General features: G+C 46.4%; 1 protein-coding gene across 3 annotated transcripts in view; it reads right to left on the reverse strand.

Moving 5' to 3' along the window:
- Nucleotides 1-4,578: 4,578 nt before the first annotated feature.
- Nucleotides 4,579-13,366, reverse strand: part of LOC124039463 (guanine nucleotide exchange factor VAV3-like) — a 211,840-nt gene continuing 203,052 nt past the window's right edge. For 2 of the 3 annotated variants that reach the window (XM_046355457.1, XM_046355456.1), the window contains exons 26-27: nt 5,806-5,957; nt 4,579-5,556 (exon numbers count right to left, since the gene is read on the reverse strand). In XM_046355457.1, the coding sequence (XP_046211413.1) occupies nt 5,512-5,556; nt 5,806-5,957 (197 nt within the window). In that variant the 3' untranslated portion in view covers nt 4,579-5,511. Of the gene's footprint in view, nt 5,557-5,805; nt 5,958-6,301; nt 6,353-13,366 lie in introns of those variants that run through there. The other variant, XM_046355458.1, reaches the window with a different exon arrangement.

The following is a 13,366-nucleotide window of genomic DNA, read 5'->3' on the forward strand; positions in this document are numbered from 1 at the left end:
GCATAGAAAGCCTGGTTGCAACCTGAAAGGTTATCACTGTTGAGTCTATGGTGCCTAAAGCATCTCCTGATGTATTTGAACATCCCCAGCCCACACTGTTTTAGGAAGAGACAGTAGATAGAACATGAGGAAAGAGGTGGAGGAGAGACAGGCAGAGAAAGAGGTGGAGGAGAGACAGGCAGAGAAAGAGGAGGAGGAGAGACAGGCAGAGAAAGAGGTGGAGGAGAGACAGGCAGAGAAAGAGGTGGAGGAGGAGAGACAGGCAGAGAAAGAGGTGGAGGAGGAGAGACAGGCAGAGAAAGAGGTGGAGGAGAGACAGGCAGAGAAAGAGGTGGAGGAGAGACAGGCAGAGAAAGAGGTGGAGGAGAGACAGGCAGAGAAAGAGGTGGAGGAGAGACAGGCAGAGAAAGAGGTGGAGGAGAGACAGGCAGAGAAAGAGGTGGAGGAGAGACAGGCAGAGAAAGAGGTGGAGGAGAGACAGGCAGAGAAAGAGGTGGAGGAGAGACAGGCAGAGAAAGAGGTGGAGGAGAGAGATGTGCCAATGCTACTGCCATCTGGTGGTGGCTTACCTGCACTGCAGGTAAAACACAATAGAGTAGGGGTGGGTGGATGGATGGGGACATTTTACAATGAAACCTGTACACACACACCATTATATTCTATGAGTATAATTCCAAAATAAACATGTATAATAGAACACATCTCTTCTTTTACACATTTCATCATATCAAGACATTATCCAGATGACTTGCACATCAACAAAGTAAAAACATGAGTAATGCTGGAATATGAGCTGCCTAATAATGCCTGATAATGCCTGATAATGCCATTGTGGTGAGAAACCGTTCAGATCAGCACAGAGGATAACACTTTAAAGTCTCTCACTCCACTGATTCCTTGTTACAGTCCAAACCCTACTTTCCCTTGAGACGTACAGTGTAGTGAAAAAAAAAAAAAACATTTCCCAGCATTCCAAGGACCAGAGTGACATCATAATGCATGTTGTGTCACAATGACCAGCATCAACAGACAGAAGAACCACAGGAAGACAGCAGGAGTGCACACCACGAAAGGTCGTTGGGTCGTCATATTATATTATGGAGCATCTATGGATGTGTGTGTGTGTGTGTGTGTGTGTGTGTGTGTGTGTGTGTGTGTGTGTGTGTGTGTGTGTGTGTGTGTGTGTGTGTGTGTGTGTGTGTGTGTGTGTGTGTGTGTGTGTGTGTGTGTGTGTGTGTGTGTGTGTGTGTGTGTGTGTGTGTCTTGCCAGCCACTCTCCTCCCAGTGGTCCTTCTGTAGCTCAGTTGGTAGAGCATGGCGCTTGTAACGCCAGGGTAGTGGGTTCGATCCCCGGGACCACCCATACGTAGAATGTATGCACACATGACTGTAAGTTGCTTTGGATAAATGTGTCTGCTAAATGGCATATATTATTATTATTATTATTATTATTATTATTATTATAGTAAACCACCTCCCAGACGTCACCACTACAACAACCACCGTACAGAACTTTCATCAACACATTGAGACGTTGATACACCTGTCAGTCAAGGTCAGGGGGGATTCAGACATGGCGAAACAGGTCCTTGTGACAGTGCATTCTCCTAACATTAATCCCATTCTCCTAACATTAATCCCATTCTCCTAACATTAATCCCATTCTCCTAACATTAATCCCATCCTCCTAACATTAATCCCATTCTCCTAACATTAATCCCATTCTCCTAACATTAATCCCATTCTCCTAACATTAATCCCATTCTCCTAACATTAACCCCATTCTCCTAACATTAATCCAATTCTCCTAACATTAATCCCATTCTCCTAACATTAATCCCATTCTCCTAACATTAATCCCATTCTCCTAACATTAATCCCATTCTCCTAACATTAATCCCATTCTCCTAACATTAATCCCATTCTCCTAACATTAATCCCATTCTTCTCACATTAATCCCATTCTTCTCACATTAATCCCATTCTTCTCACATTAATCCCATTATTCTCACATTAATCCCATTATTCCCACATTAATCCCATTCTTCTCACATTAATCCCATTATTCCCACTTTAATCCCATTCTTCTAACATTAATCCCATTCTTCTAACATTAATCCCATTCTTCTAACATTAATCCCATTCTTCCGTCATTAATCCCATTCTTCTCACATTAATACCAATCTTCTAACATTAATACTATTCTTGTCTGTGGTAACTACGACATGATATATTATACTGCCTGTCTGAGTGGGTATTTGAGTGTCTGTAAAGTTATTATTCCCTTGCTAAATCCCTCCCATTAGAGGATTAACAAGGATAGAAGGCACTGCTTGGAATGTCTACTGGAAACCCTCTTCAGGGGAGAGGGGAGGAGGGGTATAGAGAGAGAGAGATGAGGGGGAGAGGGTAGGAGGGGTATAGAAAGAGAGTGAGAGAGATAAAGAGAGATTGAAATATGGAGAAAGAGAGAGGAGGGGAGGGTAGGAGGGGTATAGAAAGAGAGTGAGAGAGATAAAGAGGGAGGAGGGGGAGAGGGTAGGAGGGGGACAGAAAGAGAGAGGAGGGGGAGAGGGGAGGAGGGGTATAGAAAGAGAGAGGAGGGGGACAGAAAGAGAGAGGAGGGGGAGAGGGTAGGAGGGGTATAGAGAGAGAGAGAGGAGGGGGAGAGGGTAGGAGGGGTATAGAGAGAGAGTGAGGAGGGGGAGAGGGTAGGAGGGGTATAGAGAGAGAGAGAGGAGGGGAGAGGGTAGGAGGGGTATAGAGAGAGAGTGAGGAGGGGGGAGAGGGTAGGAGGGGTATAGAGAGAGAGAGGAGGGGAAGAGGGGAGGAGGGGTATAGAGAGAGAGAGAGGGGGAGAGGGTAGGAGGGGTATAGAGAGAGAGAGAGAGAGAGGGGGGAGAGGGTAGGAGGGGTATAGAGAGAGAGGAGGGGGAGAGGGTAGGAGGGGTATAGAGAGAGAGAGGAGGGGGAGAGGGTAGGAGGGGTATAGAGAGAGAGAGAGAGGAGGGGAGAGGGGAGGAGGGGTATAGAAAGAGAGAGGAGGGGGACAGAAAGAGAGAGGAGGGGGAGAGGGTAGGAGGGGTATAGAGAGAGTGAGGAGGGGAGAGGGGAAGAGGGGTATAGAGAGAGTGAGGAGGGGAGAGGGGAAGAGGGGTATAGAAAGAGAGAGGAAGGGGAAATGGGAGGAGGGGTATAGAAAGAGAGAGGAGGGGGACAGAAAGAGAGAGGAGGGGGAGAGGGTAGGAGGGGTATAGAGAGAGAGAGGGGGGAGAGGGTAGGAGGGGTATAGAGAGAGTGAGGAGGGGGAGAGGGTAGGAGGGGTATAGAGAGAGAGAGAGGAGGGGAGAGGGGAGATGGGAGGAGGGGTATAGAAAGAGAGAGGAGGGGGACAGAAAGAGAGAGGAGGGGGAGAGGGGAGGAGGGGTATGGAGAGAGAGTGAGAGAGATAAAGAAAGACAGTGAAATACGGAGAAAGAGAGTGTCCTCAAAGCTCATCACTAAAACTAAGGATCCTGGGACTAAACATCTCCCTCTGCAAATGGATCCTGGACTTCCTGACAGGTCGCCCCCAGGTGGTGAGGGTAGGCAACAACACAACGTACTCCCTGTTCACCCACGACTGCATGGCCAAGCACCATCATTACGTTTGCTGATGACACAACAGTGGTAAGCCTGATCAACCGACAACGATGAGACAGCCTATAGGGAGCAGGTCAGAGACCTGGCAGTGTGGTGCCAGGACAACAACCTCTCTCTCAATGTGAGCAAGACTAAGGAGCTGATCGTGGACTACAGGAAACGGAGAGCCCAACAGGCCCCCATTAACATCAACGGGGCTGATGGAGAGGGTCGAGAGTTTCAAGTTCCTTGATGTCCACATCACCAACAAACTACCACGGTCCAAACACAGCAACAACGCCGTGAAGAGGACACCAGAATGCTTTTTCCCCCTCAAGAGACTGAAAAGATTTGGCATGGGTCCCCAGATCCTCAAAAAGTTCTACAACTGCACCATCGAGCGCATCCTGAGCGGTTGCATCACCGCCTGGTATGGCAACTGCTTAGCAGCTGAAGGCAAGGCGCTACTGAGGGTAGTCCGTACAGCCCAGTTCATCTCTGGGGCTTCCTGCCATCCGGGGTGCACCGGAGTTCAGTCTAAAGCACTGAGGCAAGAGGCGTCAATACATTCCCTTTTAAACTTTAGTTTATTTAGTAAATATTTTCTTAACTCTATTTCTTGAACTGCATTGTTGGTTAAGGGCTTGTAAAGTAAGCATTTCACGGTAAGGTCTACACATGTATTCGGCGCATGTGACAAATACATTTGGTTTGATTTGATTTGATATGGAGAAAGAGAGCAGAGAGAGAGATATTATACAGGTATATAGACATACTATGACATTTGCAATATCTTTATTCTTTTGGAACTTCTGTGAGTGTAATGTTTAATGTTTATTGTTTATTTCACTTTTGTATATTATCTACCTCACTTGCTTTGGCAATGTTAACATATGTTTCCCAAGTCAATAAAGCCCCTTGAATTGAATTGAATTGAGAGAGAGAGTCGTAGGGTAGCATGGCATCACTAGCTTGTTCCCTCAGAAACCAGTCAGACCCCTATCAAATCAACACACAGCGATAGCCCCGTACCCAGCCTGCTGAACAGCTGGAGAGTTGAGAACATGGGGAGGCTAATAGCAAAGACAACACAACACAGTGCGGTTTGTAGGGGAGAATGTGTGTTGTGTTCAGTTATTGTAATCTGTGGGGAGTGGTGTGGGAGGTGTTTCATGATAGCTTTTCCAGCCGTGTGTGTGTGTGTGTGTGTGTGTGTGTGTGTGTGTGTGTGTGTGTGTGTGTGTGTGTGTGTGTGTGTGTGTGTGTGTGTGTGTGTGTGTGTGTGTGTGTGTGTGTGTGTGTGTGTGTGTGGGGGGGGATGCCGCTGCATCAAGTCATCAATAATCACCAAGGTAAGTGGAACAGAGCAACACAGGCAAGGTCAGGACAGACAAAGCCCTGCGGTGTGGCAAATCCCTGCCTCCTCTCTCAGTCTCTTCTCTCGCTCTCTCTTTTCTCTTTCCCTTCAGACAGTCTTAGCTATATCCTGAGTGGTGCAGATGGATGGATGGGATGAACGGATGTGCAGCATTTAAGAGACAACCTGCAGTAGCTGAGTTAGGGGAGAGAGGTGGAAGTGAGGGAGGGATAGAGGGATGGACGGAAGTAGGGATCTTGGTTCTGGCAAAGGTCCTTCCCATGCTGACAGCCAAGTCTGTTGAAGAGGCAGACCAGAGAGAACCAGTCACTATTCCATCGAGGAACCCTCTATTCTCCCAGGAGGATTCTGGGTCGTTATTGAGGCAACAGCCAATAGGAGGGTCAACCATAGAATGTCAAGTTCTCAGCGAGCAATCAGATAAGCCATAGAATGTGGAGTTCAGGCCGAACAGCCAACCGGTTCACTCTGTCGGTCTCTCCGTCTCTCTGTATTTTCCTTTTCTCCATGACTCATTCCTCTCCTTCCTCCACGTAGGTAGATGGAAACCAGCCCACCTGCGGAAGAAAATAAGAAAGGCAATGAGAAATGAAAGGGGGAGTAGTGTGTATGGGTGTGTGGGTTTGTGTGGACTCATTCATGTATTGTATTAAACATTTATTTTTTAACGTAAATATCACATTGCACTGTATGTTTGGTTGTCTTGTATGTGACTCTCTCTCTCCGACTCATAAATAAATATATATATAAATAACAGACAGGTGATTAACTGGAGAAACTGATTGGTGTCTGGGGGGGGCACTCACCCTGCCGTTGACCTCTCCCCTCCACCAGCCATTGGCTCCTGATTTGGTGTAGATCTTAACCACGTCTCCCTCCTGTAGAGACAGCTCTCTGGTGTCCCTGGAGCTGAAGTCATAGCGGGCTTTCGCCACACCTATCACTTTAGGGGTGAACACTGTGGAGAAAGAGAGAAGGGGGGGGGGAGCGAGAGAGAGAGAGAGAGGGAGAGAGAATTGGCGAGGGCACTAGAACAGTCTGCAGCATCCGGACTCACCCAGCTAGAATCTGAAGTTAAAATGTCTACTGTTTGCTGATGATCTGGTGCTTCTGTCACCAACCAAGGAGGGCCTACAGCAGCACCTAGATATTCTGCACAGATTCTGTCAGACCTGGGCCCTGACAGTAAATCTCAGTAAGACAAAAATAACGGTGTTCCAAACGAGGTCCAGTCGATAGGACCACAAATACAAATTCCATCTAGACACTGTTGCCCTAGAGCACACAAAAAACTATACATACCTTGGCCTAAACATCAGTGCCACAGGTAACTTCCACAAATCTGTGAACGATCTGAGAGACAAGACAAGAAGGGCCTTCAATGCCATCAAAAGGAACGTAAAATTCAACATGGGATCTGGGACCTGGGATCTGGCTAAAAATATTTGAATCAGTTATAGAACCCATTGCCCTTTATGGTTGTGAGGGGCTCTGTTTACAAACACAAACACACCCCTCAGAGCCCCAGGACAGCAACACAATTAGACCCAACCGAATCATGAGAAAAAAAAAAGATAATTACTTGACAGGTTGCAAAGAATTTAAAAAACACTGAGCAAACTAGAATTAGATTTGGCCCTAAACCGGGAGTACACAGAATACCTGAACACTGTGACTGACCCAAAATTATGGAAAACTTTGACTATGTACAGACTCAGTGAGTATAGCTGAGAAAGGCCGCCGTAGGCAGACATGGCTCTCAAGAGAAGACAGGCTATGTGCACACTGCCCACAAAATGAGGTGGAAACTGAGCTGCACTTCCTAACCTCCTGCCCAATGTATGACCATGTTAGAGACACATATTTCCCTCAGATTACACAGACCCATAAACTCCCATATCTACTGGGTGAAATTGCACTGTGTGCCATCACAGCAGCAAGATGTGTGACCTATTGCCACAAGAAAAGGGCAACCAGTGAAGAACAAACACCATTGAAAATACAACCCATATTTATGTTTATTTTTTCCCCTTTGTCCATGACATTTGAAATGTCTTTATTCACCCTTCTCTCTCTCTCTCTCTCTCTCTCTCTCTCTCTTCACACCCTCTTTCTCTCTCTCTCTCTTCACCCCCTCTTTCTCCCCCCTCTCCCTCTCTCTAACCCTCTCCCTCTCCCTTTTCTGTCTCTCTCTCTCTCTGTCTATTTCTCTCTCTACCCCTCTCTCTCTCCCCTCTCTCCCTCCCCTTTCTCTCACTCTCTATTTCTCTCTCTGTCTGTCTCTCTTTTTCTCACACACATGGATGTTATCCTCTCTTTCACTCCAGACAGTCTGAGGGAGATGTTGAGACATGCATAATCACATCACTCCCTTTTCTCTCTTCTCTCTTATCCCAGCCCCATTTAAAGGAACGATTTGTGCAAAACCGGGGCACATCCCGTCCAAATGAAGTGTCTGTTTTGATTGTGGCCTGGATTGTGTCAACAGCATAATCCACACTCATACGGGTGGCTACATCTTAAACTGACCATAAACTGTCTCTTATTGGATGATACATTATCTTCAACACACTACAGACTGTTATCTTCAACACACTACAGACTGTTATCTTCAACACACTACAGACTATGTTATCTTCAACACACTACAGACTGTTATCTTCAACACACTACAGACTATGTTATCTTCAACACACTACAGACTATGTTATTTTCAACACACTACAGACTGTTATCTTCAACACACTACAGACTGTTATCTTCCACACACTACAGACTATGTTATCTTCAACACACTACAGACTATGTTATCTTCAACACACTACAGACTATGTTATCTTCCACACACTACAGACTGTTATCTTCAACACACTACAGACTATGTTATCTTCCACACACTACAGACTACGTTATCTTTAACAGACCACAGACTACATTATCTTTAACATACCACAGACTACGTTATCTTTAACAGACCACAGACTACATTATCTTTAACATACCACAGACTACGTTATCTTTAACAGACCACAGACTACATTATCTTTAACATACCACAGACTACGTTATCTTTAACAGACCACAGACTACATTATCTTTAACAGACCGCAGACTACATTATCTTTAACAGACCACAGACTACGTTATCTTGAACAGACCACAGACCACGTTATCTTGAATAGACCACAGACTACGTTATCTTTAACAGACCACAGACTATATTATCTTTAACAGACCACAGACTACGTTATCTTTAACAGATCATAGAATATGTTATCTTTAACAGAACAAAGACTATGTTATCTTTAACAGATCATAGACTACGTATAAAACAAATCCCGCCCCTCCAGGAACGTCTTCCTTCAAGCTAAGGATCCAGATCCCATTCTGTGTGTGTGTTAATTTAAGCAAACCAATCTTTATTCTAACATAGCTGCTGCTCACACTCCCCCTCCCTTCATGTTTCGATCTTTACTCCTAGATCTTTACTCCTAGATCTTTACTCCTAGATCTTTACTCCTAGATCTTTACTCCTAGATCTTTACTCCTAGATCTTTACTCCTAGATCTTTACTCCTAGATCTTTACTCCTAGATCTTTACTCCTAGATCTTTCTCCTAGATCTTTACTCCTAGATCTTTACTCCTAGATCTTTACTCCTAGATCTTTCTCCTAGATCTTTCTCCTAGATCTTTACTCCTAGATCTTTACTCCTAGATCTTTACTCCTAGATCTTTACTCCTAGATCTTTACTCCTAGATCTTTACTCCTAGATCTTTACTCCTAGATCTTTACTCCTAGATCTTTCTCCTAGATCTTTACTCCTAGATCTTTACTCCTAGATCTTTACTCCTAGATCTTTACTCCTAGATCTTTCTCCTAGATCTTTACTCCTAGATCTTTACTCCTAGATCTTTACTCCTAGATCTTTACTCCTAGATCTTTACTCCTAGATCTTTCTCCTAGATCTTTCTCCTAGATCTTTACTCCTAGATCTTTACTCCTAGATCTTTACTCCTAGATCTTTACTCCTAGATCTTTACTCCTAGATCTTTACTCCTAGATCTTTACTCCTAGATCTTTCTCCTCTCTTCTGAACCCCTTATGTCTCTGCCTCTTATTTCTGAACAGGTGAAAAAAACCTGCAGCCTGATTTTAACAAAGTTTGGACACACCAACTCATTCAAGGGTTTTTCTTGATTTGTTTTACTATTTTCTACATTGTAGAATAATAGTGAAGACATCAAAACTATGAAATAACATATGGAATCATATAGTAACCAAAAAAGTGTTAAATCAAAATATATTTTAGATTTTAGATTCTTCAAAGTAGCCACCTTTTTGCCTTGACAGTTTTGCACACTCTTGGCATTCTCTCAACCAGTTTCATGAGGTAGTCAACTGGAATGCATTTCTATTAACAGGTGTGCTGTGTTATAACTTAATCTGTGTAATTTCCACAAGTGAAGGGAGGAGGTGAGAGGAAGAGATGAACTGGCAGAGTTCATCTCAGCCTATGCCTCCCTCCAGTCCCTCGACTTCTTGGCACTAACGGAAACATGGATCACCACAGACAACACTGCTACTCCTACTGCTCTCTCTTCGTCCGCCCACGTGTTCTCGCACACCCCGAGAGCTTCTGGTCAGCGGGGTGGTGGCACCGGGATCCTCATCTCTCCCAAGTGGTCATTCTCTCTTTCTCCCCTTACCCATCTGTCTATCGCCTCCTTTGAATTCCATGCTGTCACAGTTACCAGCCCTTTCAAGCTTAACATCCTTATCATTTATCGCCCTCCAGGTTCCCTCGGAGAGTTCATCAATGAGCTTGATGCCTTGATAAGCTCCTTTCCTGAGGACGGCTCACCTCTCACAGTTCTGGGCGACTTTAACCTCCCCACGTCTACCTTTGACTCATTCCTCTCTGCCTCCTTCTTTCCACTCCTCTCCTCTTTTGACCTCACCCTCTCACCTTCCCCCCTACTCACAAGGCAGGCAATACGCTCGACCTCATCTTTACTAGATGCTGTTCTTCCACTAACCTCATTGCAACTCCCCTCCAAGTCTCCGACCACTACCTTGTATCCTTTTCCCTCTCGCTCTCATCCAACACCTCCCACACTGCCCCTACTCGGATGGTATCGCGCCGTCCCAACCTTCGCTCTCTCTCCCCCGCTACTCTCTCCTCTTCCATCCTATCATCTCTTCCCTCCGCTCAAACCTTCTCCAACCTATCTCCTGATTCTGCCTCCTCAACCCTCCTCTCCTCCCTCTCTGCATCCTTTGACTCTCTATGTCCCCTATCCTCCAGGCCGGCTCGGTCCTCCCCTCCCGCTCCGTGGCTCGATGACTCATTGCGAGCTCACAGAACAGGGCTCCGGGCAGCCGAGCGGAAATGGAGGAAAACTCGCCTCCCTGCGGACCTGGCATCCTTTCACTCCCTCCTCTCTACATTTTCCTCCTCTGTCTCTGCTGCTAAAGCCACTTTCTACCACGCTAAATTCCAAGCATCTGCCTCTAACCCTAGGAAGCTCTTTGCAACCTTCTCCTCCCTCCTGAATCCTCCTCTCCCTCCCCCTCCTCCCTCTCTGCAGACGACTTCGTCAACCATTTTGGAAAGAAGGTCGACGACATCCGATCCTCGTTTGCTAAGTCAAACGACACCGCTGGTTCTGCTCACACTGCCCTACCCTGTGCTCTGACCTCTTTCTCCCCTCTCTCTCCAGATGAAATATCGCGTCTTGTGACGGCCGGCCGCCCAACAACCTGCCCGCTTGACCCTATCCCCTCCCCTCTTCTCCAGACCATTTCCGGAGACCTTCTCCCTTACCTCACCTCGCTCATCAACTCATCACTGACCGCTGGCTACGTCCCTTCCGTCTTCAAGAGAGCGAGAGTTGCACCCCTTCTGAAAAAACCTACACTCGATCCCTCCGATGTCAACAATTACAGACCAGTATCCCTTCTTTCTTTTCTCTCCAAAACTCTTGAACGTGCCGTCCTTGGCCAGCTCTCCCGCTATCTCTCTCTGAATGACCTTCTTGATCCAAATCAGTCAGGTTTCAAGACTAGTCATTCAACTGAGACTGCTCTCCTCTGTATCACGGAGGCGCTCCGCACTGCTAAAGCTAACTCTCTCTCCTCTGCTCTCATCCTTCTAGATCTATCGGCTGCCTTCGATACTGTGAACCATCAGATCCTCCTCTCCACCCTCTCCGAGTTGGGCATCTCTGGCGCGGCCCACGCTTGGATTGCGTCCTACCTGACAGGTCGCTCCTACCAGGTGGCGTGGCGAGAATCTGTCTCCTCACCACGCGCTCTCACCACTGGTGTCCCCAGGGCTCTGTTCTAGGCCCTCTCCTATTCTCGCTATACACCAAGTCAATTGGCTCTGTCATAACCTCACATGGTCTCTCCTATCATTGCTATGCAGACGACACACAACTAATCTTCTCCTTTCCCCCTTCTGATGACCAGGTGGCGAATCGCATCTCTGCATGTCTGGCAGACATATCAGTGTGGATGACGGATCACCACCTCAAGCTGAACCTCGGCAAGACGGAGCTGCTCTTCCTCCCAGGGAAGGACTGCCCGTTCCATGATCTCGCCATCACGGTTGACAACTCCATTGTGTCCTCCTCCCAGAGCGCTAAGAACCTTGGTGTGATCCTGGACAACACCCTGTCGTTCTCAACCAACATCAAGGCGGTGGCCCGTTCCTGTAGGTTCATGCTCTACAACATCCGCAGAGTACGACCCTGCCTCACACAGGAAGCGGCGCAGGTCCTAATCCAGGCACTTGTCATCTCCCGTCTGGATTACTGCAACTCGCTTGGGCTGGGCTCCAGTCAGCCCAGTCAAAGCTGTTCGCTGCTCTGGCCCCCCAATGGTGGAACAAACTCCCTCACGACGCCAGGACAGCGGAGTCAATCACCACCTTCCGGAGACACCTGAAACCCCACCTCTTTAAGGAATACCTAGGATAGGATAAGTATCCCCCCCCTTTAAGATTTAGATGCACTATTGTAAAGTGACTGTTCCACTGGATCTCATAAGGTGAATGCACCAATTTGTAAGTCGCTCTGGATAAGAGCGTCTGCTAAATTACTTAAATGTAAATGTAAATGTAAGAGAGCGCATAGATGTGAGAAGGAATACAAAGTAGCTGCTATGAAAGTGATCTGTGTTTTCCGTGTGATCAGGGGTGTATTCATTTCACCGATTCTGTTGTAAAACATTTCTTAAACGTAAGCAAATAGAACTAAACTAGGATAAACATACCTGGATTTGTCCAATAGAAACTCTAATTTGCAACAGTTAGACTAATGATTACAATCTAGATCAGCTAGATGCAGGCAAGAGTTTGCAAGGCGGTTTTGAATGTGTCACTGTCTGTCACCTCAAATTTTAACTCTCGACCTGTGTGCATCTACGTTGTCAACTTTCATTCAAACGCTAGGTCGTAGCAACCTCATGATGGGTACAGGGAGAATTGTAGAATCATGTAGTAGCCTAAACCTATCAGTGTTACATTGAACTGGGTGAATGGAATATGAATGATAGTCATCCAACATGCTGTAATAGAAATAAGGACATGCTCATGAGAAAAATAAATCGTCCTTCCTCATCTTAAATGGCACCGACCTCCACTGATGTACACTATATGTGCAAAAGTATGTGGACACCTCTTCAAATTAGTGGATTCGGCAATTTCAGCCACACCCGTTGCTGACAGGTGTAGAAAATCGAGCACACAACCATGCAATCTCCATCGACAAACATTGGCAGTAGAATGGCCTTACTGAAGAGCTCAGTGGACAATCAATGAGGCATTGGCAGTAGAATGACCTTACTGAAGAGCTCGGTGGACAATCAATGAGGCATTGGCAGTAGAATGGCCTTACTGAAGAGCTCGGTGGACAATCAATGAGGCATTGGCAGTAGAATGGCCTTACTGAAGAGCTCGGTGGACAATCAATGAGGCATTGGCAGTAGAATGGCCTTACTGAAGAGCTCAGTGGACAATCAATGAGGCATTGGCAGTAGAATGGCCTTACTGAAGAGCTCAGTGGACAATCAATGAGGCATTGTCATAGGATGCCACCTTTTCAACAAGTCAGTTTGTACAATTTCTGCCCTGCTAGAGCTGCCCCGATCAACTGTAGGTGCTGTTATTGTGAAGTGGAAATGTCTAGGAGCAACAATGGCTAAGCCATGAAGTGGTAGACCACACAAGCTCACAGAACGGGACCACAGAGTGCTGAAGCGCGTAATGTGTAAAAAAAATCATCTGTCCTCGGATGCAACACTCACTACCAAGTCCCAAACTGCCTCTGGAAGCAACATCAGCACAATAACTGTTCACCGGGAG

This window comes from Oncorhynchus gorbuscha, linkage group LG07 (assembly GCF_021184085.1).
Source record: "Oncorhynchus gorbuscha isolate QuinsamMale2020 ecotype Even-year linkage group LG07, OgorEven_v1.0, whole genome shotgun sequence".
NCBI lineage: Eukaryota > Metazoa > Chordata > Actinopteri > Salmoniformes > Salmonidae > Oncorhynchus > Oncorhynchus gorbuscha.